Source organism: Ascaphus truei, chromosome 19 (assembly GCF_040206685.1).
Source record: "Ascaphus truei isolate aAscTru1 chromosome 19, aAscTru1.hap1, whole genome shotgun sequence".
Taxonomy (NCBI): Eukaryota; Metazoa; Chordata; class Amphibia; order Anura; family Ascaphidae; genus Ascaphus; species Ascaphus truei.
The window spans coordinates 25,712,960-25,739,524 of record NC_134501.1 but is presented as its reverse complement, the minus strand read 5'-3'; the positions used below and the strand labels follow the sequence as shown (position 1 = coordinate 25,739,524).

The following is a 26,565-nucleotide window of genomic DNA, read 5'->3' as shown; positions in this document are numbered from 1 at the left end:
TCGCTACTTGACAAATATACATATCCACACAATAAATCCTTGTGCGTTACTGTTCTGAAAGCCTACCTGACATTATCTCTGTCACAGGGAAAGAACAAGGTGCATGTTAGGATGTCATGTGCAGCTATGTGGTCATACATAATTCAGGAGGCTTCCTTTGTGAGACGTGTCCGCTGAAAGCCATAACATTTCTAGGAGTGGACTCCAAATCGCCGTGTGTATGTCTATATACTGCCGTGTGTATGTCTATATACTGCCGTGTGTATGTCTATATACTGCCGTATGTATGTTTATATACTGCCGTGTGTAGGTCTGTATAATGCCGTGTGTAGGTCTGTATACTGCCGTGTGTATGTTTATATACTGCCGTGTGTATGTCTATATACTGCCGTGTGTATGTTTATATACTGCCGTGTGTATGTCTATATACTGCCGTGTGTAGGTCTATATACTGCCGTGTGTATGTTTATATACTGCCGTGTGTATGTTTATATACTGCCGTGTGTAGGTCTGTATACTGCCGTGTGTAGCTCTATATACTGCCGTGTGTATGTTTATATACTGCCGTGTGTAGGTCTATATACTGCCGTGTGTATGTCTATATACTGCCGTGTGTAGGTCTATATACTGCCGTGTGTATGTCTATATACTGCCGTGTGTATGTCTATATACTGCCGTGTGTAGGTCTATATACTGCCGTGTGTATGTCTATATACTGCCGTGTGTATGTCTATATACTGCCGTGTGTATGTCTATATACTGCCGTGTGTATGTCTATATACTGCCGTGTGTAGGTCTATATACTGCCGTGTGTAGGTCTATATACTGCCGTGTGTATGTCTATATACTGCCGTGTGTATGTCTGTATACTGCCGTGTGTATGTCTATATACTGCCGTGTGTAGGTCTGTATACTGCCGTGTGTAGCTCTATATACTGCCGTGTGTATGTTTATATACTGCCGTGTGTATGTTTATATACTGCCGTGTGTATGTCTATATACTGCCGTGTGTAGGTCTATATACTGCCGTGTGTATGTCTGTATACTGCCGTGTGTAGGTCTATATACTGCCGTGTGTAGGTCTATATACTGCCGTGTGTATGTCTATATACTGCCGTGTGTATGTCTATATACTGCCGTGTGTATGTCTATATACTGCCGTGTGTAGCTCTATATACTGCCGTGTGTAGCTCTATATACTGCCGTGTGTATGTTTATATACTGCCGTGTGTATGTTTATATACTGCCGTGTGTATGTTTGTATACTGCCGTGTGTAGGTCTGTATACTGCCGTGTGTAGCTCTATATACTGCCGTGTGTATGTTTATATACTGCCGTGTGTATGTTTATATACTGCCGTGTGTATGTCTATATACTGCCGTGTGTAGGTCTATATACTGCCGTGTGTATGTCTGTATACTGCCGTGTGTAGGTCTAGATACTGCCGTGTGTAGGTCTATATACTGCCGTGTGTATGTCTATATACTGCCGTGTGTATGTCTATATACTGCCGTGTGTATGTCTATATACTGCCGTGTGTAGGTCTATATACTGCCGTGTGTAGGTCTATATACTGCCGTGTGTATGTCTATATACTGCCGTGTGTAGGTCTATATACTGCCGTGTATATGTCTATATACTGCCGTGTGTATGTTTATATACTGCCGTGTATATGTCTATATACTGCCGTGTGTAGGTCTGTATACTGCCGTGTGTATGTCTATATACTGCCGTGTGTATGTCTATATACTGCCGTGTGTATGTCTATATACTGCCGTGTGTATGTACAAGTATGTTTTTGCTATCCTGAATTCTTAGAGAACAGATACATTTGTTGTACGAATGCTTCTTGCTTTTGGATCGTTTCATTGACACACAAAACACATATTAGACTCCGGAGGGGCTTCGATGAATCCCCTATGGATGGGGGGGAACGGCTTTAGAATTCAGGAGTGGATTTGCAAATCAAAGTGTCTTGCCTCAAGTGGGATCCATTTCCAAAGCTCCACAAAACCATTAGGCGTTCTCATTTCTCCATCTTATCTGCGCGTTTTATTCTTCAAAAATATGGGAGCTGTAACTACGCAGCAAATGGTCTGTTTCAAAGTCCCCTAACTACACAATCCCTGTGTGTTATTATTCTCTTCATCATTTTTGTAGGTAGTTGAAGGATTTTGAAGGTGTATTGTATGCTTGATGATAAATATTGCAATCCACAAACTTGCAAATGACGTGTCGCACTGAATAATGATCCAGGGATAACCAAACCCTTCCAGTGGTCCATAGCGACTGCTTCTCTTAGGAAATGTAATATACTATCGCTCCAATGTGCAGCCATTCCCATAGCCTCGCTCCAATTTACCTTCTAAACCCCAGTCAGGACCAGCAGTAGCATCCTTTTAAACGCTACAAATGTAGAGGGTTCAGACCTGGACAGTGAATCGGCAACTGTTGAACAGAACTAATTGTAAATTGCTGTTTTTATTTGTATCAAATCAAATAAGCTTTATTGGCATGACGAAAGGACATTTCAGTTTGTATAATGATTACACAGTATATGAATAACGGGGTAGGGTATAATGGTTACACAGTATATGAATAACAGGGAGTAGGGTATAATGATTACACAGTACATGAATAGCAGGGGGGAGGGTATAATGATTACACAGTACATGAATAACAGGGGGTAAGGTATAATGATTACACAGTACATGGGTAACAGGGGGTAGGGTATAATGATTACACAGGACATGGGTAACAGGGGGTAGGGTATAATGATTACACAGGACATGGGTAACAGGGGGTAGGGTATAATGATTACACAGTACATGGGTAACGGGGTAGGGTATAATGATTACACAGTACATGAATAACAGGGGGTATGGTGTAATGATTATACAGTACATGAATAACGGGGTAGGGTATAATGGTTACACAGTACATGAATAACAGGGGGTATGGTGTAATGATTATACAGTACATGAATAACGGGGTAGGGTATAATGATTACACAGTACATGAATAACAGGGGGTAGGGTATAATGATTACACTGTACATGAGTAACAGGGGGTAGGGTATAATGACTTGTACCTCTAAAATACGCAAAAATACTCTGCACCCCGATTTGGAAAAATGTGTTATTTTATATTCCTATAGCAATCTGAAGAGCGGGTGTTTATTTCTGCATCAGGATTTATGGGGGGTTGTTATCACGCTGGTGCTGTCTCTATGATCACTTTATTGCATGTTTCTTTATCTGTGCATTGATAAGTTTATGTTGAGCACATGCTGCTCGGATATTGTCTCGGGTCGTTAAAGCAGCATATCCGCCTGGGTGTTTTTTACCCTAGGTGGGAAGCAGGGGGTCTCCGGAGCGGAACCGCTGTAATTTTGGCTTCCTGAGATATATACCTCTGTAGTGCGTGCTGGTAGCAGCCCCGGCTGGGCAAGCAATATAGCCGTTTAAAGGGCCTTGGTCACACGGGCCAATAGGAAGTCACAATGTCATCCCTGGCGGTTCCCTATTGGCCTGCTTGATGCAGGACCATTAAACCTGTCGGGTACCGGCATGACCTTTTAGAGGTAAGTATCTTGGGGCGCAGGGGGTCCCCGGAGCTGAAACTACCCCCTAGGAGGGGCATACATTTGCTTAGCTCCATTGTGTCTAGTGAGTGCCTACCACACAACCCTTTGTATGCTTTTCCCTTTACACATGGGGCAATAAAACACATTATAGCTGCTGTGTAAAACCCTTCACTGAGAGGGATGCATTTCAACCTTTTGCTGCTGCTGCTATCAATCAGCCGGCCTCTAATTAAGAATGATCTTTAGCAGCAGATTTCCTAAGGATGTGAGTGTTCTGCGCTCGCTTTGCAGCCCAGCCCTGCGCCGCTTCCAAGAGGAACGCTGCATTTGCGATCCTAATCTGCTGTGTCACTAACAAGTGTGTATCATTTGAACCTTGCAGAGGAAGGCATCAATCACGAGTGCAAGCTGTGTAACCAGATGTTTGACTCTCCAGCGAAGCTCCTGTGCCACCTGATTGAGCACAGCTTTGAAGGGATGGGAGGCACATTCAAATGCCCCGTTTGTTTTACAGGTAAGAGAGAGAGAGACCCAGACAAGCCTGAGTGTGCCTGGTATGATTCACAAACGACACACTGGGGGATGTTAGATATACGGTGTTCCTTTTCTCTTGCTGTAAAAGCCGTTTGGCTCTGGAAATGAATGCTGCACAATGCGCGGCTGTGTGTAGGAAACTGCTTTGGAAATGACGGTCGTCACTTCTAAATGATTTAATTGAACGCGATGCCATTTTTACAGGAGCCGGCAGTAGTGCGCAGCGTAAACTGTGCTAGCTGCAGCTTAATGTGGTCATGCGCAGGGTGCGCGCAGTATTAACGCCTTCGCTGCCAGAGATCGCGGGCCCCTCTGACATTGAAAGGCTTAGAGTGGAGTCCTGTCTTATCCACCCCCCTGGAGATCTCACAACCTACAACACACCAGGGCAAGTACAGCTACTTAAACGGAACTAGACCCCCGCCCCCCCCCCCCCCCCCCCCCGCCCCCAAAAGATGAACTGCGCTATTTCCTGCTCTGGGACACCCCGGTTCCAGAGATACGTCTTGGTGAAGTTACCAGTAGTACTTCCTGGTTTTTGAAGGGGATTTAAGTGGCCGCCCAATAGGAAGTCACAACATGATGTTGCAGCTTCCTAATGGCTGGCGATTTTTGGCAGCCATTTTGTTTCCCCCGCGAGACATTTAAACCCAGTAACTTCACCAGTAAGTATCTTGGGAAACAGGGGATTCCGAAAGATGAAAATAGTGGTGTTTGTCTCGGGGGTCCCTGTTCCCTCCCTGTGTAAGAAAAAAGGGGGAGGCTAAAAAGATAGAGATGGGGAACTGCTCCTTTAATAGGAGGTACACAAACAAATTATGGGGAACAAAAATGGGACCAGCTCTCCATCGTAAAGAGCACAGTAATGATAAAGAAACATGTCCCCAAACCTGCCGTACCCCATAATTACACAGCATGCACTGCCACTGCAACCAGGGACTCTGGGTAATGACATGCAAATGAGTTCTCATAGCGTGTGACTCTTGGCTGCAGTCCCTGGCTGCAGTGGGAGAGCGCTGTATGCTGTGTAATTATGGGGTGCGGCAGGTTTAGGGACCTGCCCAAGACACGCGAGTATGCTCATTCATGTCCTTTATTATCAGTAGAGGCAGAAAATATTTAGGGATTTGCTGTGTATCCTTCTACAAACGGAGACTTTAGGACTTCCTTTAGCAGCATTACACCATTTACTGCCATTTCCGGTATTAGCGTGTTATTATTTTCGCCCTGCACATGTGCATGTTCCACTGTACAAGAAATTAGGCATGATGCGACTAAATGTGCTTATGCATAAAAGTCCACGTCTCTCTGCTTCATGTGTAGGCGTTTCCCCCAGAAGGTAATGAAACGTTAGCTGGGAAGTGCATGATTGGCCATAGGTGCCAGTTGGCAAATGAAAACAAAAGGCTACAAATAGATTGTGAACGTCTTCGATGCGTTCCGCATGGCAGCACTTCGAAAAAGTACTGAAGTATCTCAGGCTGCGGCCCCGCTGCCGCCGAGCGCGCTCATGCTTGAGAGTGGCGACATCACCAACTCTTTAAGCATGAGCGCAGGCTGTCCTGCAAAATTTTGCAGGTGCGAGCGGGGGTGCGTGGATCGGGGCTATTTCTGTGTGTGTGTGTGGCTGTGCGCTTCAAAATCAATTTTCTTTGTCTCCCCAAGCGCCGAGATTGGGAGAGCTTGCGCGCGCCGCGTGAGTATGGCCATGCACATTCACTGAAATAAACGCACCAAGCGCTCTCAGCAGCGGCGTGGACGCAGCCTTAAGCAGACCGTACATTTGTGATAACACTATAGGACCACGATGCTCTTTCAAAACCTTTTCGACGGAGTTGGCTCACATTTGTACCTGAACGGCTCATAACAGGAGAATTATATATTGGAAGCACGCTGTGATAACTGACCCTGGTATTTATGCAGCCATAGAGAAAAGGTTGCTTGATGTACCAACGTATATCAATACATACTAAACATCCCTGTAAAATTGTTTGAAAATGGCAACATGAATAGCTAAGCGCTCATCCGCTCACAGTCAACAATGTCACAAGTCAGCAGGAAACCCTGGCGGATCCTTTTATTTATTTTTATTCCTATGATAACTGGTTGTAACTGCAAATGATTACAGCAGCCGTAATGTCAGGAACAGGATGGTGGTTAAGCAGCGAGTGTCCGAGGCGTGCCGATTCCACTTCTCGGTGATATTGGTCACTGCCTGACTAGATGGGGTTGCACGCTCTTCGGGGGAAGAGAACACTTCCGGCTGTATTCTTGTATAGTGTTAGACAATGTACAATAGCCTCAGTGTAGAACTGCAGATGAATGTAATACCGTTTGACTAATGCACTTAACTGTAGGAGCCGTGTTTTCTGCCGTGTCTAACTATGCTGCTTCTCTCTAGTTTTTGTACAGGCAAATAAGCTGCAGCAGCATATATTCGCAGTGCATGGGCAAGAGGATAAAATTTATGACTGTTCCCAGTGTCCACAGAAGTTCTTCTTTCAAACAGAGCTTCAGGTAAGCGTTCCCCTTCTGTATCGATCATTACATGACTGACACTGGCCCGGCCGCAGCAGGAATTCTGCCCAGCATTCTTACTCGCCATCTTCTCCTCTTGTCTCGATTTGGGATGGCAGAGCCTGTCCGTGTATTCTCTCAGAGAAAAGCTCTAGGACACATTGGTCCGTTCCTCATGGTAATCACAAACGGCAACTTTGTGACAGAGTCCTGACCATTGCAGGTTGTCCAAACTTTTTCCAGGTGTTCTTGAGATGAACGCCGGGAACGTAGGAATCTAGAACTCATTCCTAGAGACCGTGAACAGATTTGGGAGTCGGCATGTTGCTTGAGTCACGAGTTTATTGGTTACAATTTGAGGCTGTGGTGAGCTAAGCCTGCGAAGAACAGAGCTTGGTGTTAACCAATATCGAACTAATTAACTTAAGACTGACAGAGTCCAGTCTTTATCAAATATCCATCTTGATATTGCTCCTTCTACATCTGCTTGTGCTGTTCTTTTTGTACCATTTACGTTCTGCCATTACACAAGGGTGGGACGTTGGTAAAAAGACAAGATCCCTCTGTATAGTATTAAAATGACTCCTAGAAGTATGCAATAAGGGAGTACGAAACTGTCCCTTTTCTTAGGCCCCTGTGCAGTAGAGCTTAACAAAAAGTTAAGGCAGTAATCACCCCTGCAGTTTTTTTACCTCCCTTTTATTTACAGTGTGGTTACCAAGTGATGAACTAATAATAATAATAATAATTGCTTGTTCTTGTATAGCGCTGCTAGTTTTACGTAGCGCTTTACAGAGACATTTTGCAGGCACAGGTCCCTGCCCCATGGAGCTTACAATCTATGGGTTTTTTGGTGCCTGAGCCACACGGAGGTAATGTGACTTGCCCAAGGTTACAAGGAGCCGACACGGGGAATTGAACCAGGCTCCCCTGCTTCAAACTCAGTGCCAGTCAGCATCGTTACTCACTGAGCCGCTCCTTCTCCCTGCGTTCCCTTCAGCTCTGCGGACCCCCCGGTTCACAAGCCACTTACCTGCCTCGGCCACCTCGAGGGGCAACAAAATGGCAGTTTAAATCTCGCGAGTGAAATGGGCTACTAGCATTTGAACGGACATTTAAACTCCCTGTAGAAACCAGGAAGTGATACCGGTAACTTTACTGGTATATATCCTGGGAATGGGGGGGGGGGGGGGGGGTGCGCTGAGCTGAAATGAACGCGGTTTAGTTCCAGGGGACCCGCTGGTTCCCAGCCTGTTAGATAAATTATGGGGGGGGGGGCAAGAGGGACTGCTGCCTTAATGACTTGGTGCTGTACTGAACACGTGTTTAATGTCTTCGGTAACAAGCGTGCTGGTGACTCTTTGCCTAATTTAATATCTACATAAAAAAGAAGCTTGATATATAATAGTTTTATGAAGATTCGGTTAAATATACATTTTGCACTGAATAAAGTCATTCTGTTTTCCCTGTAAGAACTCCGCAGCTCACACGTCGGGTTAACACTCTGCCAGGATTCCCGGTGTCTGGGCGGTGATGTGCACGGCCAGGATTCCCGGTGTCTGGGCGGTGATGTGCACGGCCGGGATTCCCGGTGTCTGGGCGGTGATGTGCACGGACAGGATTCCCGGTGTCTGGGCGGTGATGTGCACGGCCAGGATTCCCGGTGTCTGGGCGGTGATGTGCACGGCCGGGATTCCCGGTGTCTGGGCAGTGATGTGCACGGCCGGGATTCCCGGTGTCTGGGCGGTGATGTGCACGGCCAGGATTCCCGGTGTCTGGGCGGTGATGTGCACGGCCGGGATTCCCGGTGTCTGGGCGGTGATGTGCACGGCCAGGATTCCCGGTGTCTGGGCGGTGATGTGCACGGCCAGGATTCCCGGTGTCTGGGCGGTGATGTGCACGGCCAGGATTCCCGGTGTCTGGGCGGTGATGTGCATGGCCGGGATTCCCGGTGTCTGGGCGGTGATGTGCACGGCCGGGATTCCCGGTGTCTGGGCGGTGATGTGCACGGCCAGGATTCCCGGTGTCTGGGCGGTGATGTGCACGGCCAGGATTCCCGGTGTCTGGGCGGTGATATGCACGGCCGGGATTCCCGGTGTCTGGGCGGTGATGTGCACGGCCAGGATTCCCGGTGTCTGGGCGGTGATATGCACGGCCGGGATTCCCGGTGTCTGGGCGGTGATGTGCACGGCCAGGATTCCCGGTGTCTGGGCGGTGATGTGCACGGCCAGGATTCCCGGTGTCTGGGCGGTGATATGCACGGCCGGGATTCCCGGTGTCTGGGCGGTGATGTGCACGGCCAGGATTCCCGGTGTCTGGGCGGTGATGTGCACGGCCAGGATTCCCGGTGTCTGGGCGGTGATATGCACGGCCGGGATTCCCGGTGTCTGGGCGGTGATGTGCACGGCCAGAACTCACCTCCAATGTATTTATAATATCCGATATAACAGGGGAGGCCAACGCCAGGCCTCAAGGGCCACCAGCAGGCCTCAAGGGCCACCAGCAGGCCTCAAGGGCCACCAGCAGGTCGGGTTTTAATGATATGCCTGCTTCAGCACAGGTGGCTCAATCAGTGGCTCAGACGAAGACTGAGCCACTGATTGAGCCACCTGTGCTGAAGCTGGGACTGATTGAGCCACCTGTGCTGAAGCTTGGACTGATTGAGCCACCTGTGCTGAAGCAGAGATATTCTTAAAACCCGACCTGTTGGTGGCGCTTGAGTACTAAAGTTGTCCACCCCTGATATATAAACAACCCCAAATTTATTGTCCCATCAAAAGTTCCAAGCAGGTGAAGACTGTACCTCCGTTTTAATATAGGAATGCCAATACCTGCACATGGCACGTGGACGTTAGTGACCATTTTAACTCCTTGTCGTTTTGCCATGCTCCCATTTCTGTGAGGAATGTGCTGGTCCGCATGGCATGTTTACTAGTGAAACACACCCCATGTCCTGTTTCTTTGCTTGTATAATAGAAAGAGGTGTGCTTGGATCGTTTCAAGTTTCATCATCTGACCACTTCTGCAAAGCAGGTACCATGTAGCTGCAGATCAGGCCCGGACTAGCCCAATCTGACTGGTGGATAAAGCAGAACACTTTTTTTATTTGTCCACCTCACGTTACTTCTCTTACCTGGTGTTACTCCATGGGAGCGAGTCCCGCTTTACCGATTCTCATCGGAGAATGGTCGCTCTGCAGTATGCTTTCACCTGGAAGTTCGTCTCTCCCCACACATCCTCTATAACAGGGGTGCGCAATCTGGGGGGCGGATGTGAGATTTTTGGGGGGGGGGGGGCGGCGGTTGCAGAGGCCCGTGTGTTTCCCCAATGCATTTAACTTAAATGCTGGGGGGGGCGCGCGAGGCCTCTGCAACTCAATTTGCCAAGATTCAGAGGCTTGGTGTGACGTGTCGCCATGGCAACGCGGCGTCATGGGGTCATGTGACGTTGCGCAGCGTCATTTAACACCGGCAACAAAAGGTAAGGGGGGTGTGAGCACTGGGGGAAGCAGGCAGGGGGGCGCAGACCACTGCTCTCCAACATCCCTCTTATTACATACATCGGTCATTTTAATGGTAATGTATGTAGCCCTTGCTCTGAAGATGATATTACAATCCTTACTGTTTGATGTCACACAGAGATTTCTCCCTCTGTCTGTTTCATATCAGGTAAATGTCCTAGGTGCAGATATTGCTTTGGAGCAGTGATTCCCAACAGGGGGTTAGGGAACCCCTAGGGCTTTGTGAGGCGCCTCCAAGGGGTTCACCAAAATAAACCAGTACTGGCAGTTCCCAGGCAGAATAGCGGGGTCCTGAGCCCGTGTGGGGACTGCGCACTTAGTAAGACCCCAAACTGCACCTCAGCGTGGGGGGTATCGCTGTCACTTACAGCAGGAGATTTCAAAGTCGCTCCCCACAGTGTTTTGCACCCACAGCAGCAAGGCATTGTGGGACATGACTTTGGAAGCTCCCGCAGTGAGTAACGGCTGTACCCCCCCATGAGGGGCAGTTTGGGGGATTATTAAGCGTGTGTTCCCCCCACGAGCTCAGGACACTATACTGCCTGGGATCGGTCACACAGTGTTAGCGACAGTCTGAGGGGTCGCCAATAAGATTTATTCATTAGGGGTTCGGGGGACAAATATTTTCTAGCAGGGGGAGCAGTGTAATAACGGTCAGGAACCGCTGGTTTAGAGAGAAACAACTATGTTTTAATTCTCTCTTTAGTTGGCATTCTATTTTTCAGCCATGAAGATTCAAACAAATGTTAAAACGGGCACTTCTTAAATTCCTTCTCCTTTATTAATTACAGTCGGTAGAAAATTTCCTGGCGTTTTACCCCAAAATGATCTCCATACAGTATATATTCCAGTGTAAATCCCAATGAATGAAGTTTTTGCTTCTTTGTTTAATTGCTGACGTCACTGCTGGTTCTCAGTGTGTATATTAGGACGGGTACACAATGCAGATTGTTTCATTGTCACATAACTGTAGAATGCCAATTAGAGAGCTAGTGGAGCAAGTCAAATTACTCCGATCGCAGAAGTGGGCGTAGAGTTGCTGGCAAGGGCAAAAGCTGCTGCGGATGCCACTGCTTGCGTTAACCACGGTAATTAACAATCTGTGCTTTTATGCCGTCTCCCTCAGCTGTAATAGGGGCCAGCAATGCTTTTAATACATCATAAAACACGTGGGATGTCGGTGACGAGATCAGGATTTAAAAATACGTGTTTTCTTACCTAGGTCAGGGGTGCTCAACTCCAGTCCTCAAGACCTCCCAACAGGCCGGGTTTTCAGGATATCCCTGCTTCAGCACCGGTGGTGCAGTCGAAGACTGAGCCACCTGTGCTGAAGCTGGGATGTCCTTAAAACCTGCCCCGTTGGAAGGCCTTGGGGACTGGATTTGATCACCCCTGGTGTAGACAGAGATTAGGGGATGACCCTTTAAAAATCCACGATTTTTGCAAGCGTGTAACCCTCCTTACATTTATTGTGTGAGATGTCCTGTTGGGACAGTTCTTGAGGTGTGGTAGATAGCAGTAGATTAACCATGTTGCTATCGATCTGGCAGCCAAACGGTTAATGCATAGACAATGCCTCCATTTCTGCGAACATTTTGCGATTCTCTGCAACGATGACACATTTCAGGGCTGTTTTCTGCTGGTTTAAAGCCAGTTAGATCCTGTCACTGCCTCAATTTTCAACTTGGTAAATACCATAAACCAGTATACTGATTATAGTCTTAATGGCCAACTGTTTTACCCAATTAGCAATCTTAATTACACGCTACCTAATTTCATAAGAGCTGTGCATAGCAATTCTGTGTAAATATCAGCTTTCAGCGAGGCGGAAATTCAGATTTTTAATTGTGATTTTGCAGTTTGCATTATGGAAGGGTACAAGTGGAATATCAAGTGTATGTGCTATTGTATCTTAACCTCTGTGCTACTAGCAGCAACACTGCACTTAAGAAGCAACTGGTATATCCATTTGATGCAATTGATCCGCATTGCATTGAGTGGCAATATCACTGATTTGCCATTGAATTGATCGGATGTCACTGACGTGGCCATTGAGCTGCGGGGAGCCCTGCTTCCTGAGATACTTACCTCCGTAGTAGGTGCCGGGTTCACATTATGGCGGCGTTTTAAAGGTTCCGCGCCCTGCGGGCCAATAGGAAGCCGTGACGTCTTCCGGTGCCGCTTTCCTATTGGCCCGCGTGACGCGGGAGCTTTAAACGTTAAAGCTCAGGTAGCTCAGCCGGAGCGGCTACCGGCACCTACTACGGAGGTCCATCTCCAGAAGCAGGGGTTCCCCGGAGCGGAAAGGATTGGGGTTCCGCTCAAGAGACCCCCTGCTTCAATCGGGGGGGGGGATGTTTGAATTTCTCCTTTAAAGAAAAGTCCCCCCCAACTCTTTCAGACACAAAAATCCATCCTGGAGCATGATAATCGTTCCACGACAGGTTCCCCATTTTATTTTGTGTCATGTCCCTGAACTAATTCCCTTGGATCTGCCCTTTCCATGTTACCAGTGTGATGCGCTGGGGAGTCGGGGAGGCGCGCTCCTGTGCTGGCTGCACCGGCTGCACCAGGCAGACCATGGGTCACACGATGGAGCACTGACTGAGTTGTGGATCTGGCTGTGCGTTTTTGTAATTAATGACGTATTGTAGCATCCCTCTTCCTGTAAGAGACGCTGCCAATAAGAGAAGCCTTTCTGAGCAGTCGCATAGGAAGTCCTGTGTAGCACATCATTTGGGTTCCACACATGTATTTAAACCAACTTTGATGGTGTAAATATGTTGTAAAGCGTGGAACGCTGTCACCGCCTGCTCCTGAAAAGCTTCTTTTTATTTGCTTTCTGGTGGAGTAAAACTAGTTTGCTTATCCAGACATAACAATATGTGCCGGAGTGTTTTTACAAGAAATGTCTAGATCATTAAATATAATAGGTCTCAGCTGCAGTTTTGATCACCGAGGCATGCACACAATTCATCACAGCAAATTAGGTATGTCTCTGCAACTTCCCGTTCTGCGATGTACTGGCACTTTTGGCGAGCTGAAACTTATAAGTGCTACAGAAACAATTTGGGGTAAAATTGTGTTCTGCGTTTCTCGTAGGGAATCTAATAATAACAGAACGATGGAGCGTTGTATGTGTCTGTTCCAAGATCTCGCTGAATGAACAGCAGCGGCAGCAGCAGCAGATATCCCCGTCCACATCTATTATTTATCTGTTTTAGTGAATTCCTTGTCTGCAGTAAAAGAGATGTCGGCTTCAACATTTCAGTCTGTCTGTGTTACAGTTGTTTCATGAAACAGAAGCAGCTTTTTGTTGGGAATCATACTGTTTATTGTATTGACGTTTTGTCTGGCCGAACAGTCTCTCTTGTTATGCCATTAATAGGCATGGCTGAAGCGGCAGGTCATACGCTGAAACTCCATCAAACAAACGTCAGTATAAAGCAGTAATGAGAGAGACAGGTGGAGGTGTTAACCTCCCAACAACAGAGCTCAAAAGCATGTGAGTAGGCACCCGTAGGTAGATATAAAGATAGACATTGAGGGTAAGTGTAACCAGTCCAGTATATATTCATCCAAAGTGTAATGGTCTTGATCCTATTAAGCTCTAATAAAGGGTCAGCCAACCAACCATGTAATGGGGATGTCTAGGAGAACTCCAACGGGAGCAACCAAACCCCCAAAGTAGCCGGTTAATAAAAACCCTAGAGCTGGATCATAACTGATAGGTTGACTCTTTGACAAAGGGCCCGTCGGCACAAAACGCGTCAGAGCGTCCTCGAGGTACCTGCGGGGGCGGCGTTCTATGGATTGCAGATCCCAATAAAGATCATTTTTAAGTGACCCAGCGGCATCAGTCTCTCCTTGGCACTTCAGTGTATGCAGTGCACGGCTACCTCCTTCTTGGCGGAAGAAACTCTACTAGAGCAGTAAAGAGTCCACTCCATTTGGGAAATTGGGACATGTCTTCCCTAAAACAAAACCTCCACAATTACAGTGACTTGCACACAGAAATGATGGTATACCAGGTAAACTGATATTTCCCATCTCTTTAAGCATGTTTGTTCTCAGCATCCGAACGTGTCAACAAATTTATACTGAAGATCCATTTTTTTGCCTCTACTATATAATTTTAGAGGAGAAAATGGAAGTAGATGGATTGTCAGAACTTTCTGTAATGGTTTCAAATCGTTGGTCAATGATCATTGTTTGTGTGCTACATACAGTTGTGTGAAAAAGAAAGTACACCTCTTTGAATTCCATGGTTTTACATATCAGGACATAATAACAATCATCCTTAGTTCCTTAGCAGGTCTTAAAATTAGGTAAATACAACCTCAGATGAACAACAACACATGACATATTACACCGTGTCATGATTTATTTAACAAAAATAAAGCCAAAATGGAGAAGCCATGTGTAAAAAACGAAGTACACCTTATGATTCACTAGCTTGTAGAACGACCTTTAGCAGCAATAACTTGAAGTAATCGTTTTCTGTATGACTTTATCAGTCTCTCACATCGTTGTGGAGGAATTTTGGCCCACTCTTCTTTACAACGTTGCTTCAGTTCATTGAGGTTTGCGGGCATTTGTTTATGCACAGCTCTCTTAAGGTCCAGCCACAGCATTTCAATTGGGTTGAGGTCTGGACTTTGACTGCGCCATTGCAACACCTTGATTCTTTTCTTTTTTAGCCATTCTGTTGTAGATTTGCTGGTGTGCTTGTGATCATTGTCCTGTTGCATGACCCAATTTTGGCCAAGCTTTAGCTGTCGGACAGATGGCCTCACATTTGACTCTAGAATACTTTGGTATACAGAGGAGTTCATGGTCGACTCAATGACTGCAAGGTTCCCAGGTCCTGTGGCTGCAAAAACAAGCCCAAATCATCACCCCTCCTCCACCATGCTTGACAGTTGTATGAGGTGTTTGTGCTGATATGCTGTGTTTGGTTTTCGCCAAACGTGGCGCTGTGCATTATGGCCAAACATCTCCACTTTGGTCTCGTCTGTCCAAAGGACATTGTTCCAGAAGTCTTGTGGTTTGTTCAGATGCAACTTTGCAAACCTAAGCCGTGCTGCCATGTTCTTTTTAGAGAGAAGAGGCTTTCTCCTGGCAACCCTTCCAAACAAACCATACTTGTTCAGTCTTTTTCTAATTGTACTGTCATGAACTTTAACATTTAACATGCTAACTGAGACCTGTAGAGTCTGAGATGTAACCCTTGTTTTTTTTTTTGCAATTTCTCTGAGCATTGCACGGTCTGACCTTGGGGTGAATTTGCTGGGATGTCCACTCCCGGGAAGATTGGCAAATGTCTTGAATGTTTTCCACTTTTGAATAATCTTTCTCACTGTAGAATGATGGACTTTAAATTGTTTGGAAATGGCCTTATAACCCTTCCCAGATTGATGGGCAGCAACAATTGCTTCTCTAAGATCATTGCTGATGTCTTTCCTCTTGACATTGTGTTAACACACACCTGAATGCTCCAGACCAGCAAACTGCTAAAACTTCAGCTTTTATAGAGGTGGTCACACTTGCTGATGATCAATTAATCAAGGGCATTTGATTAGCAGCACCTGTCTGCTACTTAGCATCTTAATTCCTATGGAAGCAATAAGGGTGTACTTAGTTTTTCACACATAGCTTCTCCATTTTGGCTTTATTTTTGTTAAATAAATCATGACACAGTGTAATATGTCATGTGTTGTTGTTCATCTGAGGTTGTATTTACCTCATTTTTAGACCTGCTAAGGAACAGATGATTGTTATTATGTCCTGATATGTAAAACCATGGAATTCAAAGAGGGTGTACTTTCTTTTTCACATAACTGTGTGTATGCAGTCACGGTGAATGCTTGCCTGGAAGAGCTTACCATCTTCGCTGTATGACGGTGGATAGTTGCATATAGTTGTAGAGAGCTGGTGAAGAGGTTTTGAATGAGTTTTTCCAGCTTGAAATCCCAATGTCTTCACCACAAACCCATCCCTTCTGTATCTGACTATGCGCTGCAGGATGATTTTGAATACTAGTCTGTGCACTGACAGAAGTAACATCAATCACTGGTGCAGAGAATGCTGCACCCCCCTGAGTACCATTCCCCCGAGTACTGCAAACTGTTACTCCTTTGTTTGGTTGGGTGTGAGTGTTGTGAATCATGGTGTGTTTATAGATAGTCTCTGAAGAAGACTCCAGTTATATCTGTCGTGTACCATTTTAGACTTATGTTCAAAACCCGGAGGTAAGAGACATTTCCCAAAGCAACAGCAATGTTTGTCAGCGACGGACTAAAGAAATGGAACGTCTGTTTTTTTTGTTAAAAGTGTATAAGACATAAAGGCCCAACCTTCCTAAGCTGTGGTATTCCACAGGACACTATACAGATCCAAAATACACCTATATAGACCATCGCCAATTGTCTTCCATCACCGGAAGGGGTCTTATGAAAGGGAACTGCCTCGCCTTCATGCAGGACCGCATTGTACACGGTACTATGTACAGGAGCAATTCATCTTTGCCAAAATAGTTCCCAAGTCTTAAGGGGCACGTCAGAAGGATATGGTACTAGATTTCAAAGTACTGTGGGTTCCCTGAGTTCAAAAGTGCAGGCATACCCCGCATTAACGTACACAATGGGACCAGAGCATTTATGTTAAGCAAAAATGTACTTAAAGTGAAGCACTACCTTTTTCCCACTTATTGATGCATGTACTGTACTGCAATCGTCATTTAAGTGCATAACTGATGCAAATAACACATGTGTAACAGGCTCTATAGTCTCCCCGCTTGCGCACAGCTTCGGTACAGGTAGGGAGCCGCTATTGCTGTTCAGGACGTGCTGACAGGCGCATGCGCTAGCTGCCAGTTTGACTATTGGGCGATATGTACTTACTCGCGAGTGTACTTAAAGCGAGTGTCCTTAAACTGGGGTATGCCTGTAAATGGGGCTCTTTACCAAGCCCGATGCCTGAAAAGCTGGCTAAAGAAAAGCATCGTTCATCAAATAATAAAAACCTGACTAATATGCAACGTTCTGAATAATGCCATTAACAGGTCATTTTTGTGCTGGTGCCCTCTGACGCACACTCACACACAAACACACACACACGCGCACAGCAATGCTTCGCTGCATAAATGTGATGTTAATTACAAATAGTTTTGACGGCTGAGTGACATAGAAATGATGCCATTACATTAGCATAAAGCTACAAAGATTTATTATGGCAATTGTTCTGAATATTTATTACGTATACTTTTTCATTCGAGTTTAATGCACTGATCAGATAAACAACTCTTATAAAGCCGTCATTTCCTTCTCACTTTCTCAAATAATTATTATCATCGGTTATTTGTAAAGCGCCAGCATATGCCGCCGCGCAGTACAATGGGGGATACAGAGCGATATAAAGGACATAAACAGAGTTATATACAAGTAAGGACAAACATGCGCAAACAGATACAGAAAGTAATGAGAGCCCTGATCCCGAGAGCTTACACTCTAGAGGGAATGATGGACAATGTTGAAACAGAAAGGTAAAGTGGCTGCTTGTGGGATGGAGTATACATCAGGATGGAGTATGGTTCAGCCGCACAGCTGGTCCCATTAAGGTTTGGGGGTGTGGATATTGGGGGGTGTTCATAGCGTGGAGTTTGTGGAAAGCACATGGATGACCTATAAAAATATATGATGTTTTTAATGAAAAGTCATTCTGATTGAAGAAAACAAACCTTGTGTAGATGGCAGAGATTTTCTTGAGAACGAGCGTTCTGTATATTCACCAACAAGCACACGTGCGTGCGGCAGAGGCTTTCGATTGTGTATTTCACCATTATGCTCTTTGGAAGACACACACAAGGTCATTTTGTGTAGCGTATCCTGCACCAGGTAAATTAAGAAAACTGCGTATACCTTTGATAAATCGCGCAGGTTTTTTTTTCTGGAACAAAATCCAGATAAGAGATGGTCACAAAATAGAGCACGGACGGCCAACGCCAGTCCTCAAGGGCCACCAACAGGTCAGGATTGGAGCACCTGTGCTGAAGCAGGGAACTCCTGAAAACCGGACCTGTAGGTGGCCCCTGAGGACTGGAGTTGCGCGCCCCTGCAATAGAACCCTTGCCTCGTTTTGGTGAAATACAGGTTTTTCAATACTTAATGTCTGTGTTTTTCTGAACCATTGAATGTGCTCACTATCCAACTCCGTTATTTCCTTTACGAATACAAAGGTGCTGGCTCGCTGTCACTAACACATCTGGCCGACAGTGTTCAAACCAGCGAGGAGAACGGTAAAGCAGAGGCGAGCGAGGGGCATGGTCATTCTGACGGCTTATTTTGCTTTGCATTTGGTGCATATCTAACACCGCAGGGGTTATTTACCGAAGGTTTCTGCCTGATTTACCCTTTTTCATATAGAACGTAAAGGGATGTTTTCATTAATAGGTCTTACGTGCGCAACTAGAGTGAAATGTTCATTTCTGCCCCTTGTATGTGGGAGACCGGCTCTCATGGCTGGGTTTAGGCTGTTAATTGCTGCGCTATAGATCAGGGGTTCTCAAGTACCCCCAACAGGTCAGGTTTTCAGGATATCCCAGCTTCAGCACAGGGGGCTCAATCTGAGCCTCTGAGTCACCTGTGCTGAAGCTAGGACTGATTGAGCCACCTGTGCTGAAGCAGGGTTATCCTGAAAACCTGACCTGTTGGGGGGGGGGGGGGGCGTGAGGACTGGGGTTGAGCATACCTGCTACATCGAGTAGTATTAAAGTATAATGTGTTCAAAAGCATTTTGCTATACTTGTAAATACCCTCCTATATCCTATATTATTTTGTACGTATACAGCGGTGACCTATCCTCAGGGATTAACTGAATGAACATACAGGTTATAATAATTCAAGAAAAAGCAGGGAACATTTATAAACCTTTATACAACCCAGGGTAATCGAATTCGATATATAAAGTAACACTGTATACGTTGTATCCTTTATCCCAGAAGTAAATCATTCGTTAAAAGATCGTGCGTTCTGTTTTTTTTTTTTTTTTAATAAGCCAAAAATAATGTGTCCCAATACTCTGGAGTACAAACGAACCCTTTAATGGCGTTTTCCATTTTGGAAATAACAGAACCTCCATAATAACGGTGAGAATAAGCAGAACCGGGCGGATTAATAGGTATTTCCAAGTTCAAAGACATGTCCTACCTAAATTGACGTTGTTTTGTCCTACACATATAGGCTTCGGTATGTAATTGTTCTGAGAGCCCTATAAGTGTGTTAGAGCACCACATCACTCATTTAATACCATGTCACTCATTTAATACTGTTGCTAGGTTTCAACCTTTTTGTAGTATTAACTGCCAAGTTTACAGTACTGCAGATAGATCACAGAATGTATTCAAAGTTCTGGCAGTGATTTAATGCTGTAATTCCCGTTTTCTGTTTTGTAATGTGGTACCAGGAAACCTGCCGTGTATGATGGAAACGTTAAAGATAAAAAGCTTCTTAACAAAGCCGTTCCATGAGCGAGCATTCCCAGTAGGTGGCAGGAAGTTGTTGATTTGTACACGAGTTGCAGTATTGCGCAGTAGTTGCAGAACGACGCACTTCTCTGGATCCCATGGTACGCAGGAAAAAACCAGTGCAGATCTTCTAACGGCGAGAAGAACAGGGGACTGGGGATGGTCTTGGGACCAGTAGTTGGAAACCACAGGAGTACTGTGCCTCTCCTTGTGTATATGTTAGGCCCCTCCGGCAGCTAAAGGGTTAAAATTTTGGTAGCCTGATGACTTTAGTGTTCCATAAAACCGCAGCTCTCCTCCTTCAGCTTGGGCGTCTCTATCACTGCAGGATGGCCAGCAATGAAGGCGTGACCACGCAAGGGTGATCCAAGTTCAGTATTTGTTACCTAGAACAATGCCATAGTCACATAGTTGCATAGTTACATAGTTACATAGTTACATAGTAGATGAGGTTGAAAAAAGACGTACGTCCATCAAGTTCAACCTGTGCTAAATTTAGGCAACAGATATTTTATCCGATATCTATACTTACTTATTGGTCCAGAGGAAGGCAAACAAAAAACTCCAGTGTGATATGATCCAATGATATCTCATAAGGGGAAAAATAAATTCCTTCCTGACTCCAAGAATTGGCAATCGGATTAATCCCTGGATCAACATCCTTCCCATGTTTACTTATTTGGTATATCCCTGTATACCTTTCCTTTCTAAAAGATGTCCAACCTTTTTTTTGAACAAATCTATTGTATCTGCCATCACAGTCTCCATGGGTAATGAATTCCACATTGTAACTGCACTTACTGTAAAGAACCCTTTCCTTTGTTGCTGGTGAAATCTCCTTTCCTCCAACCTTAAGGGATGGCCCCGAGTCCTTTGTACTGCCCGTGGGATGAATAGTTATTTTGAAAGCTCCTTGTATTGTCCCTGAATATATTTGTATATAGTTATCATATCCCCTCTTAGACACCTCTTTTCTAATGTAAATAAATCTAATTTAGCTAGCCTCTCCTCATAAATTAGGTTGTCCATCCCCTTTATTAATTTGGTGACTCTTCTCTGTACTTTCTTCTCTGCGCTCTCTCTAGTTCCCTAATGTCTTTTCTTAGGATTGGTGCCCAAAATTGTACTCCATATTCAAGGTGTGGTCTTACTAATGCTTTGTAAAGGGGCATAATTATGTTTACTTCCCTTCCATCCATTGCCCGTTTGATGCAAGATAAGATCTTGTTTGCCTTTGCAGCCACTGCATGACTTTGGGCACTATTGCTAAGCCTGCTGTGTACAAGCACTCCTAAATCCTTCTCCATCAAGGATTCCCCCAATATATCTCCATTTAATTTGTAAGTCGCCTTTTTATTCTTGTATCCTAAATGCATAACCTTACATTTATCTGTATTAAACCTCATCTGCCATTTACCTGCCCACGTTTCCAGTCTCTCCAAGTCCTTCTGAAGAGAAATTACATCCTGCTCTGATTCTATTACCTTACACAATTTAGTATCATCAGCAAAGATGGAGACTTCCCCCAGCACAATTAAGAGTGGTCCATGACCAGGAAAGGTTTGAGGACCCGTGTGTTACACGATACCAGACAAGTAACGGCGCCATTAAGAGGGAAGCCAACAGCTTCACTTCTACGATCAGACAATTGTATTGTGTTGTGTGCATTGTGACACAATAATTGGGAAAGATGATCCAATCTAAGGAGCAAAAATAAAATGTTCCTCTTCAAAACGGGCGTAAAATGAAAGAACGATTAGACGCACACCTGCTTTACGAGAATCGTTGCTTATCGGTTTTAATGAAGTGTATTAACCGCATTGCGTTAGAGTATTCAGTCTGCACTAATGATGGCACACTCTTGAGTACATTTACTGCTTGTCAGAAGTGCAAACTAGTGAACATATGAGGCTTTAAGACAGGCCATCTGTTAGTCTCAGGCGTTTGGATGACGTTCAAACATCTCTAAAAATAAAGCACATGCAACTGCAAGGGACTTGCACACATGGTTCTCCTGCACCGTGTTACCCTGAAAGCAATGAGGATCGAAATTTTCTCTTCCTATTTTCCTCTTTAACAAAGCGAAATGCGTTGGAGAACACCCTCATCATGTTTGCATAGTTCTGTGTCCAGCTCCTTCATCGATACTGTAGGCTGTGCACAGCCAATTTTTTCTCTCATTTTTGTTGCTGCTATTTTACTGTACACAACTCCACATCTTGTAATATTGATCAGTAACTCATGGCATGCTTGCAGGTTTAAATGAAGATGTATTCCTTGGTGTCATGGGCAGTGTACATTTTTCTGTACACAGTATAATTTACCCATGATCCAAAGAGTTTACAAATCTAATGTTTGGTGCTTGTGACACAATCTACCAAATGTGCGGCGTGTTATTCGAGACTTAGAACTTGTAAACATCGTTCTATGTATAATTGTATTTATATAGCGCCATCCATGCCTGCCGCGCTTCACATCACCACAGTAGAAAGTAATGACATTACAAACCCTGAGAATACGCACAACAGGTAAATAACAGAAGGCTAAAGGAGACGCTGTCCCGAAGAGCTTACACTCCAAATGTTCTCTTGGGAGGCTAACAGAAACATTAGGAATAACAGTGCAATCCTTACCTTGTGGCATCTCGTGACCCCAAAAATACATGGTTAAGATTAGAAAATGCTTTCTGTTAATGCAGCATAGTAATGTGCGTCTCCTTTCCCACAGTGACCTGTTAATCTCCGTCGCTGCATATATAATGTCTTGTAACACTAACAATTTTGAGAAGTGTATGAAATGCATGACTATTTCTAAGTGCTAGTTGTGCTCTCTATTCATTTGATCATTACATTTAATTTTTTTACTTGTGGGACAGCTGCGATTTTTGCTCCAAAACACCTTTTTTTTTTCTTTCTTTCTTTCTTTTTTTTTTTTTGTGGCTGTCCAATGCCATCTTTTTGTCTTCTTTCTCCTGTGGATAATATAAATACATGTCTGATGTGTTTGTGCCGTGGGGTAGTTGGGTGTGCGTTGTTTACTTGAACATATTAACCCGTGTTTCACAGAGGAGAGCTCCCATTGAGAGCTTCATTATCAGATTTAGAACGTCACACCATTTCTGTATTGACCTGCCTAGTGCGATCAATACCGCAGAAATCCTGTTCCCCGACTGCAGCGTCCCCATCCCCGTATAGTGGCGACTGTGCATTATCTTTAAATGACACTGCCTAAATGAGAATGGATTTGTCTAGCGTGGCTAGTCCTGGCTTCCATTTAAAGGATGGCAACCAACTTGTGTTTTTGTTTATTGCTCTTTAACATAGTTTAAAATAACAGTGAATGGAATGACTTAAAGGACCCTATTATTCGAGACCCCACAAGTCTTGTTGTTCAGATGTACTTTACAGTATACCTAAAGGAGAGACTTCTGAGGTCTGCGAAACTTGATTTATATACAGCGGTAATGAAGAATGATCACGTTAGTCCATTATACCCTGCGGTGAACATGTCCTTCTCCAGGACCACTAACTGAAGTCAAACAAAAAATGTCCGTTAGCCCTGATAGTCTAATCCGGGGGCGTCCAGCTACAGTCCTCAATGGCCACCAAGAGTTCCGGTTTTAAGGATATGCCTGCTTCAGCACAGTGGCTCAATCATTCTTCGACTATCAGTCCCAGCTTCAGCACAGGTGGCTCAATCTTTGACTGAGCCATGGATTGAGCCACCCGTGCTGAAGCAGGGATATATCCTTAGAACCTGGCCTGTTGGTGGCCCGTGAGGACTGGAGTTGGCCACTCCTGGTGTAATGGATCAACATGTCCGGTCTTCATAATGGAAATGATCGTTTCGCAAGCACACTGTTGATTTGAAAGCGCTTTGCCTGATCATTTTTATTTATGAAGAATAAAATAATTAATGTACATTTCTCAGCGATCATTTTGGCTTCTCGAATTTGGAACTACATCTTAAAGACCATAACCTAATCAATAAAAACATAAAGTAGACCATAAACTAATCAATACATGCTACTTATGCTTAATCAATTTTTCAGAAGGGTACTGAGGGTTCTGTTGTGGAACACAAATTGCAACATGTTACTTTGGGTATTTCCTAAAACTTCTCTGCATTTAGTAACTTCTTGCTGTGTCTGCCACCTGGTGGTCAGTGGAATAGGGTGCAGGCATCGGATAATAATGTTGCTTAAATGGGGTCACTGCGTCTCGTGAGATGAGGCCCCGGTATAGAAGGGTTCATTAGTTAACGATTTCCTCCAGACAATTGTCTTTAAGGAAATGTCGTTACGGGGACGGAGAGTCATTTATCCCTTTCTGTGCAGATTAGAGATTGAAACAAAGGATCATTTTCTGCGTGCCGGACAGGCAGAGAACAGAAAATGTAACAGCCGCTTAGTTTGGGAATTTATATAGATCAACAGGCAAGAAAAACATGTGTTTTAACATACAGTAAAGATATGATTTGGCCGTCTATAACTTGGTTTGTGTACATCAAATCTTGAAACTAAACAAGGCACCATTTGCTGTGAGCAGTGTAAGTGGCCAGAAGATACGGAATAAAGCACTGACCTTCAGGCTCCCGCCAGGAAAGGCCTGGGCAGAAGGACATTACTGCTGCACAGACCCTGGAGACGTGGAATCAGCGCTGGGCTGGGAAACAGGACGGGTTTCAGGTTCTGCTGCACGCTGCTGCCTCAGAACCCAGGCAAATACAGGGATATGCTTTACCTGTTATACAGTGCTCTTCAGCACTGAAAGGGTGCAGTGTATTACTCCTCAAATGGACAGCCCTTCCCAAAGAGGGTAACAGAGTATTGGGGGTGGGCAATGGTCACAATGTTTGGAGAACCCTAGTTGTACTTTTTGGGGGGCGGATTTGAATGTTTCACCTACTTGTAGTGTAGTTCCATTCTCTGCGTTGCTTTGCATTACTGTATTTTGCTAGTTGTGTTCGTGGCCAAACATGCCACGTACACCTACCACTGTCTCCTGGTCTGGAAAATGTTATATCATTGTTTGGGAATAAATGATGCCTTGTACCTTTTCCCCAAATAACACTTTTCAAAGAGATCTATGTTCACAAGGATGTGCTCCTACACCCAGATTGTGGCCAAGCCTTAAGCAGTGGCACGAGGCCACACGAGGCACCAGGGGAGCCTGCAGAGGCCCTGCTTCTGCTGCTTATACATTTTTAATGTTGGAATAAATAAATATAACCATGTTTTATACTCGGTGCTCCTAATTTAATTAAAATGTTCCGAGGTACTACCTATTTAGGTTAGAAAGATAGCCCGGTCCATGTGTTACCGCGCTGTTTATTTAATGCCTTGCAGGACACATTGGCGCTAATGGGATCCTCTAGCAAAAGCATTGAACAAAAACATTGTTTATTACCTCTGCAATCCCTTAAAGATCTAGAGGCACCTCCTGTGCATCAGATACCCCCCCCCCCTCCCCTCCCCTCCCAAATGTGGCGCAGTTTGGAGTTCAGCTGGGGGTGCTCAGGCATTTCTAGGGCTGTAAACACACATCTCTGCCAACTTCTTTTCTCTTGGCAAAAGAACTGGCGCTCCAGTTGTTGTAGAGAACAAAGGATGAACGTGGCAATCGGCCTGAAGGTGATGGAGGATTTTTTTTATTTTTTGCTACGGCCAGAAAATAAAAAATAGATCCCCCAGGGTAGATTTTCTCTCCCAGCACTGCTACGGATGTCTCCCCCTCCTCCTCCTCTCTGTGTGGAGTGAAATCCTGGTGGCAGCGCAAGGCAGCTACAGGAAAACAATGCTCGCGTCGGCACAAAGAAATCTGTGTCCTATTGGCAGCTATTACACGGAGTCGTTTTTATATATTTATTTTTTGTTTTGTTGGAATAAACGAGAGACTTTTCTGTGGAGCTCTTGGTAAATGGCAGTGAGTAGGAGGGTACGGGCATGCGTTGTGTTATTGTAGCCCTCATGCATTTCTCCTTTCTTCGCCTTTGCAGAACCACACATTGAGCCAGCACGCACAGTGAGCCGTTGGCACTGCAGGATCCCTCTCTGCAGAAGACTTCACGGAGGCACAGTGGGGAGGACCATTTGAACATTACATCCAATCAAAGTGTCATTTGCAACCCAGATGTAAAACTCTAATGATTTGGCCATGAGGCGCTGCTATTATAAGCAGCTGGAAATGAATATTAATGGAAGAGATTAAAAGTATTCCATGCTCAGTATTTTTATTGTCCTGCTCCTTACTAGTGTACTTTAGAGTTTCGGCTTCTGACTGAATTTATAGTGTTAGATTAATCCGCTTCAATGATGTTGTCTTTTGTTGCTTCTTGTATTATATTGATAGTTCAGGGCTTGGTGTGTTATTTTTGTTCCTGCCACATTTAATTGCGACCTTTTTTTTTGGTTGTGTGTTTTGTGATGTGATGGATTAGCAGTTGTCTATCCCATTTTTTATGATTTTGTTATTATTTGATTTTTTTTTTTTACTTAAACTAATGCTTTGATTGGACTTGTCGGTTCACAGGACAGTGTAATGAATATAATCAGCAACTTGGATGGGCTGCTTTTTAAATGTGACTTTATCTGATTTGCAATAACTAGTACAGTTCAATAAAGGGAATACGTTCACTGTGTGTCTGCGTTTTAAACCCTTCCCCAGCAGGCGCACGCATTGTATTGCACGTTATGCAATGTAGGTTTAATACAAGTATACGTTACGGTCAGTACCATCTCACGGAAAGCGCGGAGCCGCAATCCAGCGCTGCATTGGACAGAGTTATGACGCCGTTATTTTAGCAGGAGCCCTCATTAAAGTGTTTGCAACTACATTGTTTCAGTAGAGAACTACCTAATGATTTTACAATGCCGTGCGAAATCGG

The 26,565-nt window shown here is 44.8% G+C and overlaps 1 protein-coding gene across 5 annotated transcripts in view; it reads left to right on the top strand.

The window, feature by feature from the left end:
• The window catches only part of ZNF423 (zinc finger protein 423), a 231,760-nt gene extending 205,446 nt beyond the window's left edge, over positions 1-26,314 (top strand). For all 5 annotated transcript variants that reach the window (XM_075576999.1, XM_075576998.1, XM_075577000.1 and 2 more), the window contains 3 exons: positions 3,969-4,100; positions 6,522-6,637; positions 25,678-26,314. In XM_075576999.1, the coding sequence (XP_075433114.1) occupies positions 3,969-4,100; positions 6,522-6,637; positions 25,678-25,707 (278 nt within the window). In that variant the 3' untranslated portion in view covers positions 25,708-26,314. The remainder of the gene's footprint in view (positions 1-3,968; positions 4,101-6,521; positions 6,638-25,677) is intronic.
• The last annotated feature ends 251 nt before the right edge of the window (positions 26,315-26,565 follow it).